Source organism: Crassostrea angulata, chromosome 6 (genome assembly GCF_025612915.1).
Source record: "Crassostrea angulata isolate pt1a10 chromosome 6, ASM2561291v2, whole genome shotgun sequence".
NCBI lineage: Eukaryota > Metazoa > Mollusca > Bivalvia > Ostreida > Ostreidae > Magallana > Magallana angulata.
The window spans coordinates 961,091-984,323 of record NC_069116.1 but is presented as its reverse complement, the minus strand read 5'-3'; the positions used below and the strand labels follow the sequence as shown (position 1 = coordinate 984,323).

At 32.3% G+C, this 23,233-nt stretch overlaps 2 protein-coding genes across 2 annotated transcripts; both read right to left on the bottom strand.

The window, feature by feature from the left end:
- Positions 1-5,056: 5,056 nt before the first annotated feature.
- Positions 5,057-10,935, bottom strand: LOC128189720 (uncharacterized). Its single transcript, XM_052861455.1, has 6 exons — positions 10,847-10,935; positions 10,566-10,624; positions 7,123-7,266; positions 6,332-6,448; positions 5,749-5,790; positions 5,057-5,557 (listed from the first exon to the last, which is right to left on the bottom strand). The coding sequence occupies exons 1-6, from the start codon at positions 10,933-10,935 to the stop codon at positions 5,121-5,123; spliced, it is 888 nt and encodes a 295-aa protein (XP_052717415.1). The 3' UTR covers positions 5,057-5,120.
- Positions 10,936-21,294: 10,359 nt separating this feature from the next.
- LOC128189722 (uncharacterized) lies at positions 21,295-22,382 on the bottom strand. The gene is made up of 3 exons (XM_052861458.1): positions 22,277-22,382; positions 22,131-22,162; positions 21,295-21,918 (listed from the first exon to the last, which is right to left on the bottom strand). Exons 1-3 carry the CDS (start codon positions 22,354-22,356, stop codon positions 21,455-21,457), a joined length of 576 nt encoding a protein of 191 aa, XP_052717418.1. The 5' UTR covers positions 22,357-22,382; the 3' UTR covers positions 21,295-21,454.
- Positions 22,383-23,233: the final 851 nt, after the last annotated feature.

The following is a 23,233-nucleotide window of genomic DNA, read 5'->3' as shown; positions in this document are numbered from 1 at the left end:
TTCTTGAGTTCAGAAATTGTGCCTTTATGATCTTGATAGGGTTCCATCCTAAAATGAGGCTGACGCGTCATCGTTTCCAAGTATTATTAAGCGTGCATACTCCAAAGGGAAAATTATGACTTACTTATCTATTTTCGGTGGAAATGCTTTTCTTAAAGAATAATTCATTGACAGGGCATCGAAAGAAACATTTGAGTATTATTTTATGAAACTAATTTTTGAGTAAATATACCGCAATATGGAATTTTTGCAAAGCAACCAACTAATATATATAACGCCTGGATTAATGAAACACTCGCTAAGAATCTTCTTGTTTAAAGGCGTCAATGGATGGTTGGCCTTACTGGACACGTGTGACTGTTTCACGAAAATAAAACAGTCTATTGTTATGCCTATACGTATATTATCATGCGATTGTGATACAGTGTTATGAAATAACGTCCTGATTCGGTAGGCCGATAGATGGTGACATCACTACTGTCGTATATTTATAGTTCAGGTTCATTATTTAATGATTTCATTGTCATACAGTTATTTCACAACTTCACAAACATTTATTTCATTACTTTAAGTTATTATATCCAATATTATTGTTTTGATATACTTTTAGACATTTTATAAACCAAATATTGAAGTATTACAGTACATAAAATATGATATTTAAATATGGGCTAACATGTACATCAACTTACAAATTATGATGAATCTACTCGTGGACAACTAGTCATTGAATGAAACATATATAGATTTTAGATAGAAAATGTCAAATTCTGAATTTGATACTATTTTTTTTTTACATTCCATTAATACAAATATAACAATTTGTTATTTTTTTAGTTTTGTAATTAATTAAAGAATTGATTGATTTGTTTTTTCATTTTTGATTTATAGTGTATTTTCAATTATACTATGGCAGAAAAAAAATATTTACCTAGCTACCTACCTACCCAACTTCCAAATTTAGGGTCGGGTATGGGGAAACATATATATTTTTACTGATGTACTAACCTATAAAATGTTAAGATTGCAAAATGTGCAGATGATAATTAAGTACTTTGTTCAAATAAGTATGACGTTATCACAGTGTCCAATTCTTTCTTCAAAACTGAGGTATTGATTGAAATATAGGATACATATACAAGAATCTTCTTGTTTAAAGGTGTCAATATAAGATTGGCCTTACTGGACATGTGTGACTGTTTCACGAAAATAAAACAGTCTATTGTTATGCCTATTCGTATATTTTCATGCGATTATAATACGGTGTTATGAAATAACGTCCTGATTTGGTAGGCCGATAGATGGTGACATCACTACTGTCGTATATTTATAGTTCAGGTTCTTTATTTAATTACATGTATTTCATTGTCACACATTCTAAATACAGTTACAGCTTGGACGCAACGAATAATTACAATCTAATAATTCAAACGATATTATAAAGGAAAGACATTATGTCACACCTTGACTATAAATCGATATCACCTGTTCTTGCAAAGTAACTTTAAACATATCACATATAACATCGAATACAAAAACAAATTTCAGTTCATCTTCGTGCATTTCTCTATTGGTATAACATGTCAATATTACAGTTCTTAACGTTCTACTTTCTTTTCATGTTTTTCAAAGAAAATTGTATTAAACATTATTATTGATAGTAACCTAACAACAAAACTTTATGATAAACGCGATGACTTCAGTTTTTCTTTAGTCAATTTTCCTAACTTATGAAGCAATATACCTTCATCACCTGCATAAAGTGTTTTTGTCTCTCAGTTTATTCGATGCGCAAGGGCAAGGGCATGTGTATGAACAGGTTCTTAGGCGAGGCTAGCTACTGACAAACAAGTTGATAAAACAGGACTATCAACAGTCTCGTTTGAAGTCATCTTTTCGTAAGTTCTTTGGTCGATACAACGACCTTGTCAGCAAATACAATCTCCCACTGGGTTGCATGGCATGCTGACTGACGTTTTTCATTCTAATTGTTACACCATAATTAATCACTTAATTGTCTACGAACTTTTCCGGGTTTTTTTCGATTACGACATAGAGCATACGGCTGGTTTGACCGGTCAGCAGAGGATGCTCAATCCTCCACGGCACCTGATCCTACCTCTATCTATATGGAGGTCCGTGTTGCTCTGCTTTGAATTTTGACTGATTATTTTTGCATCTGTATCCCTGATGACGTTTATTTAAAAGAGAGCATAGCCTTTATTCTCAAAAATAACTTTTAATTCAAATGCATTTAATCTGACATTTCCTCAACATTTGGCGATTGTGGTCTCGAACTTTTTTACTACAATGTAGCATTATGAAACCCCACAAAATGTAAAAGAGTCTTACAAAGCTGAAGAAACGTTAGGCTATTTTACAATTTTCCATCGCTGTTCGTCTTTAACGCTGATATTGATAGTCAATAGTTAACGACATGCAAACTTAAAAGATAGTAAAACATACTATTTAGCAACCACAGATAAAACCTTGAACTGTTTTTAGAGAGTATAAATGTTACGCAATTTACACAGCTGCAAGAGCATAACCTCCTAGTGGTGTTTGAACTAAATTTTTCTAATACCACAGCCCAAAGTTCAACTTAACGTCCCTAATTGACAATACATAAATAAACACATGACTTTTGTAGATGTATATAATTGAATGAAATCAAATGGATAATTTACACCAAATTCTACCAACTCATCGCGACTTATGACTTCTTTATATTTGTATGGCTTCAGTTGACGAAGAGACTACACGTATTTTGTTTTGGTACCCACATTGAAACTTTTAATTTCGTATAAAAATTAAATCTCATTATCATATTTAATATATGTCATCGCTAAGACACAATCGTTACATAGTTTTTTTTTTACCTAATTTAGTTTATAATTGTCATTTAATTCTGATCTCGCCCCATAAAAAATTTACAGACCACGTATAAACCATATTAAATCAATTACAAACAACATAACAAATACATCCTACTGACTGCCTTGCCGCGTATGCCAAATGTTCATACGCCCTTAATAATCTTTAATCAACATATTTCCTCACTTGTAATTCAAAATCCTGCACATTTCAACCAATGCTTTCATTTGTAATGTTTATTTTGCAAGCGTTCTCTGATGTTGTATTTATAATATGCTACCTGTAGAAAAATATATTTTTGTATAACTTGTACATGCATATTTTAAGTTCTTACTTATAGTACTCTTGCAAATCCATTACAAGTTAATTGTTGACACATTAGCAAACACACGGGGTTTACTGAATCATGACATATTATTTGGTGTCATCGCGTGATTTGACTTATGATGTGAATTATTATTTGGATGATTCCCATGAAATGTATGCTGTACATGAAAAATAAGGAAGATTTAAAAAATTCAACCAGGCAGAAAAAATCAAGAGATTAATTTATATCGTGAATCTTATCTGTGCGAGGACACATTTTCATGCAATATTAATGCATTATTTACAGCTTGATTTTGAGCTTAAAAGTGCATGTTTCGTTTGATTTTTAAATAAAAACAACCTTTTTATTCATTACGAAATTTTAATACTTAGGTTATAAAGGAGGTACTGAAAGTTTTGATGTTTTGTTGTGCAAATGTTAGGTCAGTTTTTTGTTTACTTTTCGAATAATAATTAAATTAAATACAATATAGAATGACTTGAATATACACACTAGATAATGTATATGTGAGTTCATAACAAGCTGGATAATGTATATTTTTTTAAAACAAAACATTTACAAATGTATCAAACTATTGTAAACAAAACAAATAAAGAGCGTTACATAAAAAACAAATCACTGTAGCCCAGCGCCTTTCAAAAAAGTGGAGAACATACAATCAAACTGTCATTTCTGGACATATTATTTTAAAATAAAGAATTTTTAATAACGTTATAAAAATTAAAAAATAACAAAACACTTTTTATGCTATTAACAGTAGACAGTCTTTTATTCGGGCAGAGGTGGTGCAAAGTATTTACTTTGTTAAGGTGTGTACATGAATGGAAAAACAAAATTATCATTACTGACATTTATAAGGTAATAAAGGTACGTTAATAGGGTAATTATATTAATATATACATTAAAAGAATGTAGAGCACTAGTTAAAATTTCTGACAGACAGGTATGTATTTAATTGTGTTCCTAAATTTCACTTTTTTGACCATTACAATCATTGGGTATTAGGAACAAAAAATAACAAAGTATTTTATGTTTTAAAATCAATCAAACTGTTGTGAAAAACTCTGTGATGAACAATATGAACTTACAATGGCTGTTTTATTGTTTATGACATCAATTTAAAAGGTTTTAAGTAAATAAACAAATATTTTGAAAGGAAACAAACTTATCGCTCTCTTGTTTGTATTTTTTATAAGCAGCTAACTGCAGGGATTTATCCATTTGAGTTGTTTTGAAAAACACATAAGAAAAACATTTAGAGCTAGCGCTCCACAACCTCCAACAAATACGGTGATGATCAAGTATTTACTTATTCGATTACACTTTTTGTGACATGAACAGTTGAGAATTTTAAACAGCAGACGATAGTGGCAACGATTTATTTATTAACCGATGTTGGGTTTTTTTCTTACCATAGCTTGGCAAGTGTTAAAAGTGTTGATTATCTGTACATAGCTCACACTTTTATAAACAATTGGCAACTATTTCAAATGAAAAACAACATCAAAAATTTTGTTTTCTAGCATGTCCATTGTACTGTTCACATTAAGAGATTCTTCCAGAAATAAGACATCAAAACACAAATAACTGACTAAAACTTAGTTCGTCGACAACTTCTCATGTGTTGCTCGAGACAAAACGCGTATAAGATGCAATAGGGGTATCATTGAATTTGACATTCAATCAATCACGTTTTCGCAACATACATTTCTCCAGGGTTTTTTTTTGGGGGGGTGGGGGTGGGGGGCTTATTGATTTATTTTTAAAGTATATATTTGTGTATGTTTTTTCAGTCATTTTCAAAAACACACATATATTATTGATAAGCAGTATCAAAAAAGACATTGCTTTGTTTTTAACCGTGTTAACATTTCAATTTTTGTTTTAGAAATATTCAAAGAAAATTGTGTTTAACTTTTTATCCCACGGAGTCATTTTCGTTTATGGTTGATATTCTGGACAGGGACTGACGTCCTTGAATGGACGATTCTGCAGTTGCTTTTTCGTAATTCTTTTGTAAGAAAGCATAGCCTTCACCCTCTGATATAGCTGTTTTCACTAAAATGCACGTATTCGTATTCTTCCTCAATAACAGGCGACTGTAATCTTCAACTTTGTTATCAGCATTATGGAACCCCGTTAAATGTGGACGTTTAGCTTCAACAAGATTTCCTACCATTTTATTGCCACACAGTGGTGAGTCACCACAATTGAATCTACTACTACGAATACATTGCGAGTAACGAATGTCATCGTAATCTGAAGATAAATCATTCTCGTTGTCAACAATTTCTACCGGAACGCAATCCTGTGGTTGAACAATTGTAAGTTCTTGAGATTTTGTTGCCTCTTTAGCTAAATGTAATAAAACCAAGTATGTGCATAAATTGTAATTTTATTTCCCTATACATAAATAATGCTTACTTCTGAAGTAAGAAAAATCACCCGAAAAAATGTTTAGATACAACCATGGTATTGATATATAAGTAAAATGGTAGTATGAAAATAGTAAAACGAAATAGCCTATTGAAATATAAACTGATTACTTAGGCAGAGATTCGCCGAACGTTTTAAATATCTAAACAAACCAGAAAATATGCATTACAGTACCGATCAGACCCAACGTAACACAAAGTAAACCCCAACTAAACCCTGTGTTTACTTTCTGGGTTTACTCTGGGTTTACTAGAGTGGATCCAGAGTATACCCAGAGTAAACCCAGAGTAAACCCAGAGTGGACACAGAGAGTAAACCCCGATCAGAAGTATACCCTGAAAGCAGACACTACATGTGTATTCAGAATATGCAAGGGGCAGGAATCACAGGCAGTAGGATGGTAAGATACATGTAAAAGACGGGTCTGCTTCACACTTCAGTGCTTATAGTTGACTCCAAACCCAAAGTAAACCCCGAGTGGACACAATTTTTCAAAAAGTAAACCCAAAGTAAACCCAGAAAGTAAACCCGGGGTTTAGTTGGGTTTACTCTGGTGTTAGGTTGGGTCTGATCGGTACTGTAGTTTGCAATATTATAACAAAAAGAATGTATTTACAATCTAATTCTTTCATCAATATATGAAAGGTAATAAGTCATTTGAAGGTGTAAAATTATCGTTATTACCCCTTTTTGTCCGACGGAAGTTCAAAACTATTGCACAAATAACGCTAACTACAATTAACACCATGATACTGAGGCTAGCTGCTATCCAGTCGTGATTTTTCGAGGCATTATCTCTGACGTCGATTGCTGAAATGTTGAATAAATATTTGTAGCTTGATTTATTTGCTTGTAGAAAACATATCAATGAATTCTGATAGTACTTCTGAGTTCTGATAGTACTGAAAAGCGCTTACCCAGCTTCTGTATGTATACAACAGATATATGAATTGTATAAAACATTTCAGCTTCTGTATTCGTACTTTGTTTCCTCATTACTGCGTGACGTCCCCTGCACTGATGTTTGTAAGCCCCGTACATTAAATTCACGATAGCTCGTACGATTCACAATAGCCAGTGCAGTTATATATATAAACTCCTGAAACTAGTCCCCTAACCAGTTTAAATGATGTATACTTCTGCTCATAGGGGGCGGTTATTCGATACACCGGAAGTAGAAGTCCAACGACAATAAAGAACTGAGCTATGCTTAGCGCTTTAAAATGACAATAACAAACCGATTTGAATGAATCTGGTATCTGGTAATTGTAACTTTGTTAACTTACTCAATGATAATATTTAGTCATATATGTCGCATTTGTCAACCGCAAATCGTAAACTTACACATTAACACGAATTTGACTTAAAATATAATTATATAATTTTCACTATACTGTTCATCAAGCGTACGTGTTATTTTTTTAAGAAATAAAGAATGTACTTTTAATATTGATTTTTTAAAATGTTTTTTAAAAGCAACTTACATGTCTTATTTTGTCGTTGCTGACACCCAGTCTCTTTGTCACACAGGTGAGCTTCACACTCACATGGCGAGCGACAGAGATAACCATAGTATCCTTGTCTACAGGATATTTTACAATTCAATCCCATACTTCCATGCCTGCAAACTGAAAAAATACAGTGTAATATATTGGAGTAATTACCGTCATGAATATAAAACGTGTTGTGGTGTAAGAGTTACTAATGTAAAAGCAAAGTCAATGGCATAACATATATGTATAAGTAAAAGTAGCTGTTATGTCGGCTTTTCATCCATGTATCTGAAACAAGAGGCGACTGAGCGATAATAATCTTTCTGTGGTAACAATCTCAATCGGACCTGAACAGTCAACCACATTGCAAAGAGTGTTTTGAAGAAAACTATCATTTCAAAGGTATTCATTAACATCTTAATTCTTTATAGTCAAGTATTACTCTAGAGATTGATCACATTGTACTGCGACTTGATAGGCTGTGTGTCGTTTTGTTTTTTTGTTGTTTTTTTTTTTGGGGGGGGGGTGTTTGGTTTTTTGATTTTTTGTTGATCTTTTTTTTTTTTTTTTTTTTGTTTTTTTATACATGGTCATCTCTACTAGGTAACATACAGCTGATATGTGGGAGAGTAAACTTTAGTTTTTTATTTATTAAAACAAGTCGGATCACATTAAGAAACAAATATCTTTCTTCAACGTCCCTAATATTGTGGTTCAGTACATTAAGTTCATACAAAATCTATATCCTTTGTAAAACTATTATCAATCACTGTATCAGTAACAATTACTGAAGAACGTAATTATTCAAATTCTGTGACTGTACAATAAACATCAAGACCAAACTTGATGTACGACTATTTGATAATTTAATATTATATTCAAGATTATTATTAAATGTACAGATTATTGCATTTACATTATACACCTGATTTTTTTAATCGTGTTGCAATGAACTGTTTTTAAGATTTGCCTAATTGATCAAAATAAAATAATAAGACGCCAGATTTTACCACAAATCTAATATGTAAACTTTTTTTTCAACAAAAACAAACCCATTAAAAACCGAGTTAAAATAATGTTGCATGCTGTGCTATGGAATGATATGACGTATGCGATTCTATGAGGGTGTATGCTATGGTATGAGATTCCAATGCTATGCTATGAGATTTTAATGCTATGCTATGATATTTCAATGCTATACCATGGTGTATGTTGTAATAGCGAGCGCAGCGAGCTCCATAGACAACGTGTACGAACGGAGAAAATTCGAGTTGAAATCTGCACATTGTTCAAAGAAATTTTTATGAGGCCACGTGAAAAAGTTCTGCATATCCCAATAACCCTTTGCGGTGCATAGCAACATGGTGGAACAAGAAGCGTTTCTAAGGGAAAAAATTTAACTCTTAAACGTATACATCTATTTCATTTATTACAAAAAAGTCCTTTAAAAACACTAAAGTAAACAAGACATATGCTAACGTAAAAAAAAAAATTGTACCTATCTGAACTTTTGCTGACATATGACGTCATTTCCTTTCCCGAATTTTTCCGACAAATTACGAGAACTGTCGAGCGCAAAAGAAAGTAAAGTATGACGTCACAGTGACTTTCCGCAATAAATTTAGAGGTGGATCAAGCATATGTACTGGGTGTAACATGTAGTAAGTACTCAGTATCAGTATTAATGGTAACTCTTCGGCTAATTAGTTTTGTTTTGATCATATTTTTTTGTTAAGTAAATACACATGCAAGTTCCATACTTAATTTACTGTCATATTGATCCAATTGTAACATGCATGCGTGAGGTAGGTGAAAAAATATTTATTTTAAAAATGTCTACAACGCATATATAGCATACAAAAATTAACTTATAAACGAACTGATGATACAGAGGAAAATAACAACAGGGACAAAATGGGAAATAACTCACTCAGACAAGCAGTTTATTGTTTACTGATTTTAATGATCATTATTAAAAAGTAAAGGAATGATAAAACATGATTGTCTCTTTATAAAAAAAATTCAAACGGCTTTGATTCAACATATTTTAATAAGTTTGTTTTATATTTAACGAGGCCGAGTACAGAACGAGTACGCACGCTTTCGCGCATCATTTCATTTGTATTGTGACGTCATCTTTTTGCTTTGTTGACGCCATGGCGTGATAGTTTCAACTGCAGATATTCAGCGAAATTTGTTGAAAACAGCTCGTTTGATGTGTAAAATTGATATTATATTGTGGAATAAACATAAATGTCTCGAAGTATAAGCAATATTTTGGTTCGGGTCGAAAACGTGAAGAGGGTTCAGCAAGCCTAACCCTGTCACGTTTTCATAACCCGCCTAAATATCGCTTGATTCATTTATTTCAAGACATTAAAATGTATTTTATATTAATTACCCTTAATATGTGATGTTATATATTTATTCATTACTTAAATATGTCGTAATGTTTTAATAACACAATAAAAATCACCATTTCCGTCTTTGTCAAATAAAAAATAGCCATTATCTGACAAACTTGGAAATTGGGCGTACAAAAAATCACTTTGATAAAACCCGTGGAACAAACCAGGAGGTAAAAGGGTTTTTTATTTGACAATTTGATGCCTTTTAGCAATAACTTTAATATGTAGAACAAAAAAAGAAATCCCTAGGGCAGAAGTTTAAAAAATAAATATGCATTTGGTACATTTCAAGCAAAATCCCATAGGGTCCTATGTTAAAAATTAACAAACTTTGAGATGACCCTTAAACAAAAGGTGTGGTAAATGTCTTTTTTTTTTATCTTAAAATTATAATTATATTAATAGAAATTCTAGTAAAAAATTTCATTCAAAAATCTAGGGCAGAAAAAATTAGACCCGGCCTCGTTGATTTATGCTCAGTGGTAGTTTAAGTGTATTAGCCTAAAATAGAAAAATTGGAATAAATGTTTGATAACTTCGGGTTCCTTGTAGTGATAAAAGTTTTCGAGACAAAGCCAACGTTTTTTGGTTGGGGCAAGTCAACAGGTTAACCATTTTAACGTTGCATTTAACAATGATGAGAGATATTTGGTTCCTTCTGCGCTCGCCCAAACGGTCATACCGTAAAACATATAAGATATGCTTGAACCAACTGTAGATAGATAGATAGATAGATAGATAGATAGATAGATAGATAGATAGATAGATAGATAGATAGATAGATAGATAGATAGATAGATAGATAGATAGATAGATAGATAGATAGATAGATAGATAGATAGATAGATAGATAGATGGATGGATGGATGGATGGATGGATGGATGGATGGATGGATGGATGGATGGATGGATGGATGGATGGATGGATAGATAGATAGATAGATAGATAGATAGATAGATAGATAGATAGATAGATAGATAGATAGATAGATAGATAGATAGATAGATAGACGATCAAAAACATACTTAAACATTTCCCAGTGCTAGTGTCGAAATATTCATTGTAGCAGCAGGTTGTATTTATCCTTGAATCAAATAAAATATATTGTTTTTAGAAAATTAAAAAAGGGTCCCACATTTATACATTTGATGTAATAGCAAAGGTTAATTTACTTTCAACAAAGTGAATTATAACACTAACTAATACAACTTTCTATCATCAAAATGCTTAATCTTTTTTTTCTGCATAATAAATTGAGCTATAATATTTTTATATTAAAGTTTCTTTATATTCAACTGAAACTGACCTGTTACAATCTTGTGCAAACAGTGTGAAAAATATTTTAGTGATCAAAATGGCCATCCCCCAAAGAGAACTGCTGCTTGTGTCAAACATTGTCATTTGAGAAAAAGAATCCTCAATATAGCAATTTGAAACAAGACAAAAATAAAATTAACGAGTCATCCTCTGGAAAGCAAAAAAAGAAGATAAGGAAGTTCCAGAAATCCAAAATGAAACCCAACAATAACGTTTACCAGGAAGAAGATATATGAGGAAATGAATGTTTGCTAAGTTCTAGAGTAAGTTCAAAATCATTCCTAGACAGACAGGAACTCGAAAATTCACATCTGTTAAATATACATTTATTGATATAATATTAAAAGTTGGTTTCACCAATCTATATTCATATTCTAAGCAGTTATTACTGTATGGCAAGTGCACATCGCAAATGTGCTTGATTTGGATCACTAACTATATTTTTGGGGGTACTTTTGTGTATATTCAAAAACTAAGAACTTCAAAGAGGATTAGAGAGGCTAATGAAAAGTCAGTTTTAAGTTTGTATGAAACATCTTGTTACTCAGATTTCCTAAGAGGCATAACCAAACTACAATTACCAGCAATATTAAAAAAGTAAACTATTCTTTGTTTCGTTTAAGCTACAGTTGTTGCAATATTTTGTTGCGACTGCTGCTGCAACATTTTTTTCCTTGTAAAAGAAATCAATGAATACATTTTTAGGTTTTTTTTAAAATAATATTATGATGTTTTTTAACTTTCACATAAGTTATACTGGAATTAATAATCAATATATATTTATTAATATTTGTGAATAAATATTATCAAGCAGTATAATGAATAGCACGATTTGATCTCATTGACTATCATTGTTAGTTTTAATTCGTGTTTTACCTATGATGAGTCAGATCGATACTGTTCTGTTATGTTTGATTATGACACATTTCAGTTAGCTTGAAAGTTTAGTAAATAAATCTATGCAAACTATTTTTAGACGGGGTAACGTGACCCCGTCTATAAGTTTACTCTCAGCCGAAGTCTCAAACCGGAAGGCACGCGTTGAACACATGAATTGAGTCTACGCGTAAGAAAATAGTGCATAAACTTTTCATGCATTTCAGAAAAACTATATATCATAAAATCGTTTTAAGTCCTCTACGTGTATGTATAAACCAAATTCTGTAAAGAAATAATCAAATAGCTTTATTGATCAAAATATTCTTGTTCGGCTCAATAGTTGTAGTGATTTGTGGAATGAGTTACGTAACTGAATGCACAACACCGTCGACGAATCAGTTAGTGGACGAACTCATTATGCAATGAAAGAGGATGAAGGTTGAATCGAAAGTAAAGTTCCGAAAGGCAATGTGACATATTTGAAAAGTTGTGAATTTTATTTTAACAATCTATCACCTGAAAAATGCCGAACTCCGTGCGCGAGCCGAGGTTAAAATCTGAACAGGTTATAAACACATGTCTTACATATTAAATTCATTGAATTTGCCTTCTTGTTCATTGACTATAAAGTTAAACTTTTAATTTTGAACAATGCATTGTTAGCAAAATCTATATAGATTATACATTTTGGGTGACCAATAGATCAAAAAATATATACAATGTTATTGATTAAAGAACCAAGTTTAAATGTTAATGTTCATGTCGTCTGTCTTAGTTGGAATATATAATCATGGATTTTTTTTAATGTTATAAGACATAAGTTTACACTTGTTTTTATGCTTTATAACTGACAAAACCAGTCATATTCATTAATTAAAAGAATTTTTTCATCAATATCTTAATGTCATCAGAAACTAAGCTGATCTTTCTCCCATCAGTAAATATCTCGCAGTAGTATTAGACCTATGAATTCAGAGATAATGCATTTTTATCGTAGTTTTAAAATTTGATTTACAGATCCTTTATTGTAGCCCTTCGAAAAAATTGAAATTAAATCGCTTTCGAAATTAATTTCATTTTTTTTCAAGACACGCATGAAAATGTGAGCCTAATAGACGAGAATGTATTGAAAGGACACATGCAGATTTCTGAAATGACAATGTTCTACAACATTTGTTAATTTTGCTGTAAATAACTTTAATTTTGCATACATTAGAAATTTTAAAATCAAATAATTCGGAATCAATAGCTAAAATTAACAATTCAGAATTATCATACAATAATTTTTGCTTTAGCAATTGTCAGTAAAACATATCGCCATGTGAATATTTTTCCTAGACATGAAACCAACTCTCTTTCAGTAGCACTAAGTAACTAGTCTGGACATTTTCATTTTTTTCCCTAACCAGTCCTTTAACTGACTTATCTCTGCACATTTATTAATTAATGTCTTTATTATTCTGTTGCTTTATTTTTAACGACATATATAACAGTCAATCAGGAAAGGTCTACCCAAAAACATGACGCGATTCATTACTTTTGGTCTCCATTTTCTAGTTTTATCGATTTGAAAAGCAGTTGACTGAATTCGGAGTATGATTTTTAATGAAAGGAACAGTTGTATCGTCATTCTTGTAGATAATGCACGAGTGTACACAAAAAAGTAGTGAGTGGGGAACAGATTTATGTTTACCCATAAATTTAATATGAATCGTGCCGCAAGAAAATCGTAACAGATAAGTCGGTCTAAATAATCAAAATGGCTACTGTGACGAACTTTCTTATTGTTATAGTAATAATCTTATTATAAAAAGAAATATTTCTAACGTCAGGTGCCTGTGTTTGTTATCGGTATGCAAATGTTTACTTTGCTCGGAAATTAGCCGTTGGAAAGTTTTCGGAGTTTTCATGAACCTTGTAACAGATTCGTCCGACTTGTAGATTTTCCCTTGGATCACAAAATTAAATAAATCTAATAATTTAAATTATCTATCTAAATAAAGTTGTTTTGATTTCCCCGGTTAGTTGTTGTTTTTTTTAAATTAAGCCTCGGGGTCTTATTTTACATAAAGTACCGTTGTGTCAATTTTCTACAATTATGAAGAAAAGTCCCGGCCGGGATTTAGTAAAATTTAGACAAAGTATTAGGCAATTGGAAAAAGCCGAATTTTAACATACTAGGTTGAAACAACTACATATAATTCAGACTCAAAATTTCTGGAAATTATTTTCGAGGAAAATGTGGAGAATTATAAATTCAAACTTTCAAGACCCCCGTCTTTCAGTAGTCTCAGTACTTTGATTTTATCTTACTTATTGCAAAATTCCTGCTAAGCAAAGCAATGTATCACTCTTTATTATTAAAAAATTAACAAATTTCAACATATTGAATTTACAGATATGACATTTTCCAAAAAATATTTTTTTTGATTAAGAGCATTCTCTTTCATTCCAAAAGAAATATAGTTCTTTTTAATACACGTGATGACTTCAACTTTTCTAAAGTCAACTTTCCTAACTTATATAGCAATAAACCTCCATCTACTGCATATCTAGTTTTGTCTCTAAGCTAATTCGATACACAAGGGCATGCTTTACGTATGAACAGTTTCGAAGGCGAGGCAAGCTGACAAACAAGTATATAAAAAACGAATAAGCGAAGTGTCGATTGAAGTCATCTTTTGTAAGTTCTATGGTCTATACAACGATCGTCTCAGCAAATACAATCTTCCACTAGGTTGCATGCTGATCAACGTTCTTCTTACTTATTGTTAGACCATAATCACTCACATAATTGTCTACGGATTTTTCCGTTTTCCCGATTACGACAAAGAGCACATGGCGGGTGTGACCGGTCAGCAGAGGATGCTCAATTCTCCATGGCACCTGATCGTACCTCTAATTTTTTAGAGGGTCTGTATTTGCTTTGCTCTTATTTGAGGGGTTTTTTTACTTTTGATTTTGAACACTGTTCGTTATCAACATGTTATTTTTCACGTGCCACATTCTATGTTAAATAGAATCAGTATTTAACTATAAACATTTTCATTGCTTATTGATAAAACTTTCAAAAACTTAATTGTGTGTGAAAAAAAATGACACAGTTTTGTTACATAATCTTTCAAAGCATTGTCCTCGTGGTTTTCTTTTAACTGTTTCCATTATGCATCGATGGGCCAATAACTAAACAAGACGAAATCCCGAGTTTTTTATCACAATAACCTACATGTATAGTACGTGTGGTCTTAAAAGAAAAATCTGTGTAAATATACTGTAAGCACCGACCATAGACTGCCCTGAATTTAAAATTAAAACACAAACACTTGATTTTGAAATGGAGGAAGGGGTTGGAGAACATCATATTCTTTAAAAATGATGATTGTATTGCCCTGCATTTTGTTTATATCATTTAGAACCTGTAGCCTTCATATTTTAGTAACATTTAAAAATGTATCAAACTTTGTGCAATTAAGCAATTTTAGTGTTTCTGTTGTTTTTAAAACTAAATTAATGTGTTCTCACGCTTAAATTCGGTTTGCTGACCATTAGTCTATTAGTAGTGTCTGCTGTTTACGTTAAAGTAGAATTTTGCTGCGCTTTGTTTACTTAAGTTGGTTAAAGCCTGTATTTTGATATTTATTATTTTTGATTATGGAACCTTGTCGTTTCCTGTTCGAATCTGGCCACTTTATCAGTAATTTAGGCATACAAATTCATTCCTGTAAAAGTCTCTGAACTGTCCAGACGTTATTTAACCTAGAGAAACTGTGACCAATCACGATGTAAGTTTTGATAGTATTGTTTTAAAACTATATGTTGAGAGAAATTAATAAAGAACCTTTTTAATGTTCATTTATGCGTGCTGAACTATGTTTTTGATTTGTTGACAAACTGATTTTTATTACTTTGTACATGTACGTATTCATTTATTTGTATTTTTACATTTGTTTGTTGTAGCTTTTTACCACTCTCACACAAACTTCATTTCACCACTCAAGTGACATTGTGCGCATATCAGGAGCGCTTTCCCTTGTTTACTTAGATGTCGTGGATAATAAAATGAAACTGGTTAACTAACTGTAATCTGTGTTGTTAAGTTCTGAAGCAAATACACACGGAAGGCAGTACAATGATGAAACAAGATACCTATTATTTTTAGAAACAACCTCTATCAAACTTTATACTGTCAATGGAATATAAACTTGATTGGTTGGCATCAGAATTTGGAAAGCCCTAATGTGACAAAACAACGTCATGGACCTGATGAACTTTTCTAAATTGCTACTTATTTCTTCTATAATTATTCTGAAGTAATGAAAGCCGAAGGGCACTACCACATTAAGTGATCACAAAATGACAACCGTGGGGTATAAAACCTGTTACCTTTCAGTTACTAGCTTAGTACCCATGACTACTCATCATGTATATTTAATCTTTTGAATTATTACAGAGCACAGAGTATCAGACAACGACTTGTCGAAGGCCAAGGGGGGGGGGGGGGAGGGGGATGCTATGCAATTTAGTGTGAGTACATTTTACAAATAGATAAATGACACTCAAATACTCGACATTTAAGTTGAACGTAAAAATTATTAACCTTACAAGTTTATGTTTTAAAACACGCATAAAGCTACAAATATATCTTAGTCCTTTACCATTTGCTTACAGACACCGCCTTTTTTCACCTTTTGAGTGACGTCACATGTAGCGATTTTGTTCTAAGACAGTTTGTATTTCAAGCATCCGATTTGCTGTTGGTAATATTATTGCTGTTAAGTTTGAACCAGGGTTATTGTGCCTGCACTAAATGATATTGTTTTGCTGGCTATGGTTATTATAATGTTGACAAATACACGCAAAACTATGATTTCTATAATGATATCATTGGTGACATTTTTATCATTTTGAACCAGGACACAAAATTGGTTTGATGCTAAAAAAAAAGATGTTGGTGGTAACAAAAAAATAATGTAAAAAATTGTAATATAGTTGATTCATTTTTGTATGAAATGGTGTTTATATTTGTGTTCTTCTTCATTTTTGTTATGAATGGGTTACCGTAATGAAGTGTGTCGGGTGAGTGTGCTATTTGAAGAGCGAGTATTTGAAGTGACCGGTTTGGGTGTAGTGGTCAGTACAGGGTCCGGTCACGACATCAGCCGGGTGCCACGTTTTTGTACTTCCTGATTTAAGATATGGTGAATTTCTCCAGTTAGTTATGATACTGGTGAGGAACGGGTAGCTATTGAATTCTGGATTTGTTGGGCGGGCATATGTTTTCCTAGCCGGTAAGGTTGTTTTGTTGTTATTTTGTACAGTTTGCTGGTAATTTAGTTCTAAGTGTGACTGGTCGTATGTTTGTTTGTTTATCGGGACTTTATTAGTCACAGTGTGTTCTTTTCAGTGCATAAGGGTGTTTGGTGCAAATTCCTGTACTACAGACTGTGGGCGCTAGACAGGAATTTTCATATGGAAGGCCATGTGGGTAACAAACGAATGTCGGGGACGCATGCTGCGTTGAGTGGGCGTAATCATCTGTCAAGAAGTAGTCGTAAACTGGTGGCGAGAGACCTGTAATTCCGCGGCTTACAGTCAGGATAGTGATACTAGAGGGACAGGCCATTTGACGAGGGCAGGAGCGTCTGGGGTGTGTGGTGTCCTTGAAGTGAACGAATTCCTTTTTAGAGAGAGGTTTTAAGTGTGTAAAAGCGACTGTTATTACAGGCTAATTTTCATATATACTGAGCTAAAATTTGAAGTAATTGTAATACCACGTTTTTTGAATTATTGAATTTTAACATTTTTTGAGTATTTTTTCAACAAGAGTTTTATTGGTTGAAATTGTTCTAAAACAACATTTTGTAGTTTACTACCACTTTTAATCCGATGCAGTGTGATTTAGTTTTGAATGCAATTGATAGTATCAGATATTTGTTTATTTGTTTGATTGAATTATTTCTTTTGAATGAGAGTTGCGTGAAAGGGGAGTGAGAATACGGATCTGTTTTGTTTATTGTTTTTTATTTTCAAATTAAACCTTTTTACAAAGTCTTATTTTTCATTCAGCCGACAAAATCCAAAAGAACTCATTACAAAAATTTAAATTAATCTTTGAATTAAAAAAGATAATAATTGAACAATTTTGGGGAAGTTGCGTTGGTTATTTATACAGGAAAACATTAATAATGTGGGGGTACCCTACGGCTTTCCATATTGAGAATACGCTTAAAATGTGAAAAGCTTTATGATTTTATGAAATAAAGTATTTTATAAGATATGTACAACAAATATCTGTATTTTCAAATCTAAAATAACTATGTCAATGCTGCGATATCTTCTTGCAATTTCTTTCTTTCTTTTAACTGAAAAGCCAAACAAGAACAAATTTTTGTGAGAGATGCATAAATTCAATTGTTAATATTAGTTTTGTTATATTGTTATAATTTTACATAAAACCTTAGGCGGAAATGATGTAATATCGAGTAAATTATCAAAATAAAACATTTTACTAACCAAATGAAATAATAAAAAAAAAAGGAATGCAACAAAAAGTTTAAATACAATGATGCTTTTATGATTCTTTTTAACATTGAAGAATTTCTAAAAATAGAAGTTTCCCTAAAAACATGATTAACAGCAGATTATAATACGCTCTAGCAACAATTCCTTTTTACTTAGTAATTTCTAATCGATATCAAGTTTTTCCTTCTTCTTAAATAATTTCGAATTGATATCAAGTATGTTTGACGGCGTCAACATAACGTTTAATAAAGGGCGAATTGTTGTTTATTGTTCAAATTTAAAATGTATACCCAATTTGACACCTATTCTTGTAAATATTTCTGTTAAATGCCGACAAGACAGCGCAACTTTCTAAGTTAGACCAGACAACCAAATAATTGATGACCTTAAACAACACTCTTTTTCCATTTCTGTCTTTAATTTGTATTTATTTAAAAATCAAATACAAACCAAAAAATGGCCTAATGTATTCTACTAAACTTAGAACAATTCATTAAACACAATTATTTTCTTTTAATATCATAATGTTCACACAAAACAGACTTTTTTTAAATCCTTAATAGTATTAAATACGGCTCCAAAGATGGTCATTTTTTTTCTCAATCTGACGGAATTACAGATTTTATTACTCTAATCAATGTCTATAGGAATGATTTATTTATAGCATTTGTTGTGACCGGGAGTGAAAAAGATCACTATATATATATATATATATATATATATATATATATATATATATATATATATATATATATATATATATATATATATATGTATATATATATTTGTGTGTGTTTTTTGCGTCATATATCTATATACATACCTGGCCAAAAGAAGTTTGTCATAACTCTTTCTCTTGTTTTCTTGTTTCCAAGATGTCCAGCCAGTGGCGTGTCGTGAGCTATTGACGTAATACTAGTGCGCAATTTCTTTGGAGCAACAATCTTGAATACCTTTTCGCCAGAGTCTGAGTTAAAAACTGTATACAGTAAATCATTTTTATGATGAAATAACTAAAGACTTTCCTTCATGTGGACCATTTTAGGCCATCTCTAACACTGATTTCAAGCTGTCGTCAGTTTTCTGATGTTCGATCAATTTCTCTCTATTACACCACATACCTTAATGTTCTGTGTCCACTTCTTTCAAATCATCCAGCTTTGGTTTCTTCGCATCCTCCTGTTTCCTTGTTTCTGATCTAGTCTGAACAACTCCACATTCTTCTTCATCCACTGTTTCTGCAGTCTCAATCATGGAAAAAGGTTCTGCCTCTTTCGGTACTACAATGCTTACATTGTTGCCAATAATTACATCAGCAAAAGGTGAGTCAAGACATAGCGCGTGCACCTTACCTGAAATGTATGGCGTTTTCACACTTACTATCGCCTCACTGCAAGTTCTCCTTGTACCATCGGCCAAAGTAATTACTTTTGTTCTCCCCGTTATTTCATCATCTGAAAACCAACTTACTATTAACAAACACAGTGAAACATCCAGTGTCCCTCAAAACTGAGACAATTTTTTCACCAACTTCCCCACTTACCAAATCTAGCCCCGATCACGACATGTTTCAAGACTAGACTCATCAGTAGCTGATACGCCAGACAACTTAACAACCATATTATTCTCATTAACACCATCACCCTCATCAGATTTTATCATATTTTCATCAAGACACAAACCAAACCACTCTTTCGACTTTTGATTCCCTGGTTTTTGATTCAAAGGAGGTTTCGACTGATATGTACTACGCAAAGGACAATTTGGCGCAAGATGTCCTGCCCGGTTACACTTGTAACATGTTTTACTTTGCTCTGATGGCGAGACATGCTTACCCCTTTGGGACTGACCTGAACCAAACTTATTTGGTCTAGGACCCGGCTTTTCCCCTGCGTTACCTCGTCCACCACCTGCATTACTGCCTTTATATGCAACCTGAAATGACTCCGACAAAGTTATAACATCTGATAGACTGTGGAGTATGCTCACGAACCCACAATTGCAAATCATTTGAAAAACTTCCTATCACCTGTTCTCTCAAAATCAAATCAAACAACAATTCATAGTCTGGCCCAATATCCTCCCTATCACACCAATGGTTAAAGAACCTTTCTGTACGAACAACAAAATCTTTAAATGACTCATCACTGAACTGTCTACACTTCCTAAACTTATCCCGATAAGCCTCTGAAGTCAATTCATACCTTTTCAGAATAGCAGTTTTAATAGCATCATAATTATCACTCTCCTCATCTGACAATCTAGAATAGGCCTCAAGGGCTTTACCCGATAGCATGGGGACTAAACGAACCGCCCATTGAGATTTATCCCACTTTTGTAAGCCTGCTATTTTCTCAAATGATTTTAGAAAAACATCAAGGTCTTGACCTTCTTCAAATTTGGGCAACTTAACACTAGGAATTTGAACACCCTAAGGGGAGGGACCAGTTTCTAACTCTCTTTCAACTTAATCTCTTTCTCAACCTCCCACTTATCTCTGTCTCTCTTAGCTTGACGCTCCTCTCTTTCATGAGCTAACCTTACTATCTCAAGTTCTCGCTCAGCTTCTTTCTCTGCCCTCACTGCCTCTCTTTTAGCCCTAGCAGACTCTCCCTCAGCTCTCATTGCCTCCTGCTCCTATCCATTCTTAAAAAAAAAAGAATGATTTGTCAACGGCTTGACCGTGTAACAACTTTGTCGCAATGTCTTTGTTTCTTAAATTATTGATTAAACATAGCAAAGTTTGATTTTTAGGAACTGTAATTAGATTAACTGGAACACTGATATGAGATATATTCACTCTGGTCAAAATTAAAGAAGACATCGAGGCAGAGCATTTTTTTCAGTATATGGACCTTACTGTAATAGTTGGTGTGAGTAATAAACCAAACATCATTTCATAACTAAAATAATTTAATTGTCTAATATTTCATCTTTGAAAATGACGTTGATCTTTTCAATAATCAAAAATTCACATTTCTCATTCAAACAGACGATTGTAGGCACTGCTGATATACCAAGGACAATCAAGATAAAATATGCGGGTCATTAGAGTGGAACATTAATAGACAGTTTTTTATATTATCTTATTATCTCCTTGGAAACACAATGATGTAATTTTTTACCCTTACGATCCTTACGAATCATCGTTTAGGAGGGATACGACAAGTATAAATTCTATATTAAATCACATGTTTCAGTTGGTTTCAAATGAACTCGGTGAAAAACATGTAGAGCGCATAATGTTATTTTCTGACAAACATCGTGATAAAGGTTTGAAGTCGGTAGACGATATCTGATTATGAATTGTTGCGAATGTGGGGAGAGATCGATGTTTTTGGATGAGAATGTCCGATTTCAATTCTTTGATGTCACTTGTTCGTAAGAATGCATAACCTTTATCCTCTAGAAGGTTTTTTCTCTTTGGAATGCAAGTGGTCTGATTTTGCTTCAGCAGCAATCGACTGTAAACCTCGTTGTCGTCATCATAATTATCATAAATAACTGAAAGTAAATATTGACTCTTTGAGGAATAACCGGGCGATGATGCACCAACTTCTGCACAGATGTTACTATTCATGATGAGTTGTGAGTAACGAATTTCATCGTATCCGGAATCACGATCGGTAGCTGACGTTCTTGTTATTGGCTGTGTCCGTCCTAACATAATGATAAAGTTAAAATAAAATAACGATGATACTCTGTATTTATTTACATGACAGTGGAAATAAAATAATTTATATTGTTTCACAATCTTTGCAATGAAATGAAAGATGTCATCAAAAAAAGGAAATCGATAGAGTTTTTTGATTATCTGGGAACAAATGACGTCACAGAAAAATAAGATATTCTAAACAAATGGTATTTTATACCTTCATATCTGTTAATGAATATCTCCATGAATCTGAAATGAACAAAAATGGGGTTTTCATATTTTTTTAGCTATTTAAAACATATGAAATATTCAACATTGATATTAGTATAAGATTGATCAGTGATGAAAAAATCCGATTTCAACCTTTTTCGAAAACAAATAAATGCTCCGCAAATGAAAACTGTTGTAATCGAACCAACGAAAAACAAGATTGGTTTTGGCATTGAATCTTGTAGTCGTCTTTCTAAACTGTTATCGCTCGGTCCTGACATTCCACTCATATTCCTTTTCTGATCAGAAGTTTCTGTAAAATTAAAATGTGAGAATTTTCCAGATCATCAAAAATTGTATTTCCAATAAAAAAAATTAAAAGTAAAATAAACGTCTTAAGAAATTATCAAAAAGTCAATAGGACTGAATACTTTTAATTGTGTTATTGATTTAGAGTATACATAAAATTAAGGGTATCAACATGTTTTAAGCTGCGGACTTGTTCTTTATTGTTTTGTAAATTTTATTAAATTGTGCTTTCTTTGATTTAAAAGTAACCTACTGTCACAATAATTGTTACAAACTTGTTAAAATTTGTTTACCAATATAAACCTCCTCGTTTGTATTTTCTAGAACATTGTTTCCTGAGAAAGTGGTCTGCTTTCGAGCTTGAGTGATTGCTAAAATCAGTTTTAAACGTTTTTAATAAATAAGAATAAGATTAAGTAAGTACCAGATGGCCAATATCCGCCAATTACTTTTTAAGAAAAAGTGTTCTTTAGTTATCTCGTAAAGCTAGTATTTTCAAAGAAAGAAAAGCATAGATAAGTTTGCATGCATTATCACGAGATTTCTTCTGTTTTTTGGTAAAATTTGTTTTATGATTTCTAATGTACTTTTAATACTTTTCATTTTTAGCGATAAACTATAAAGAAGTAAAGAAAGGAGTCTAAAGCAAATGTTGCTATAAAAAAATCACAATATTCAAATAAGAATCCATTTTTTTTTAATGTTAGCTGTGTATCATGTGCTATCAAAAATAGCTCCATATAGCAAGTGGGGTTTAAAAGGTGACAAATAAGGGATAAAACTTATGAAATTGGTCATGAT

What these genes read in the sequence shown, in the direction of transcription:
- LOC128189722 (XM_052861458.1), bottom strand. Translation starts at nt 22,356, where the DNA reads ATGCCAAAACCAATCTTGTTTTTCGTTGGTTCGATTACAACAGTTTTC. An exon ending in TTTATTTGTTTTCGAAAAAG is followed by an intron (nt 22,163 to 22,276) that starts GTTGAAATCGGA and finishes TGTTCATTTCAG; the next exon opens with ATTCATGGAGATATTCATTA. An exon ending in ATTCATTAACAGATATGAAG is followed by an intron (nt 21,919 to 22,130) that starts GTATAAAATACC and finishes TCATTATGTTAG; the next exon opens with GACGGACACAGCCAATAACA.
- LOC128189720 (XM_052861455.1), bottom strand. Translation starts at nt 10,935, where the DNA reads ATGTTTGACACAAGCAGCAGTTCTCTTTGGGGGATGGCCATTTTGATC. An exon ending in AGTTTTGAACTTCCGTCGGA is followed by an intron (nt 5,791 to 6,331) that starts CAAAAAGGGGTA and finishes GCATATTTTCTG; the next exon opens with GTTTGTTTAGATATTTAAAA. An exon ending in TTCGGCGAATCTCTGCCTAA is followed by an intron (nt 5,558 to 5,748) that starts GTAATCAGTTTA and finishes TATTACATTTAG; the next exon opens with CTAAAGAGGCAACAAAATCT.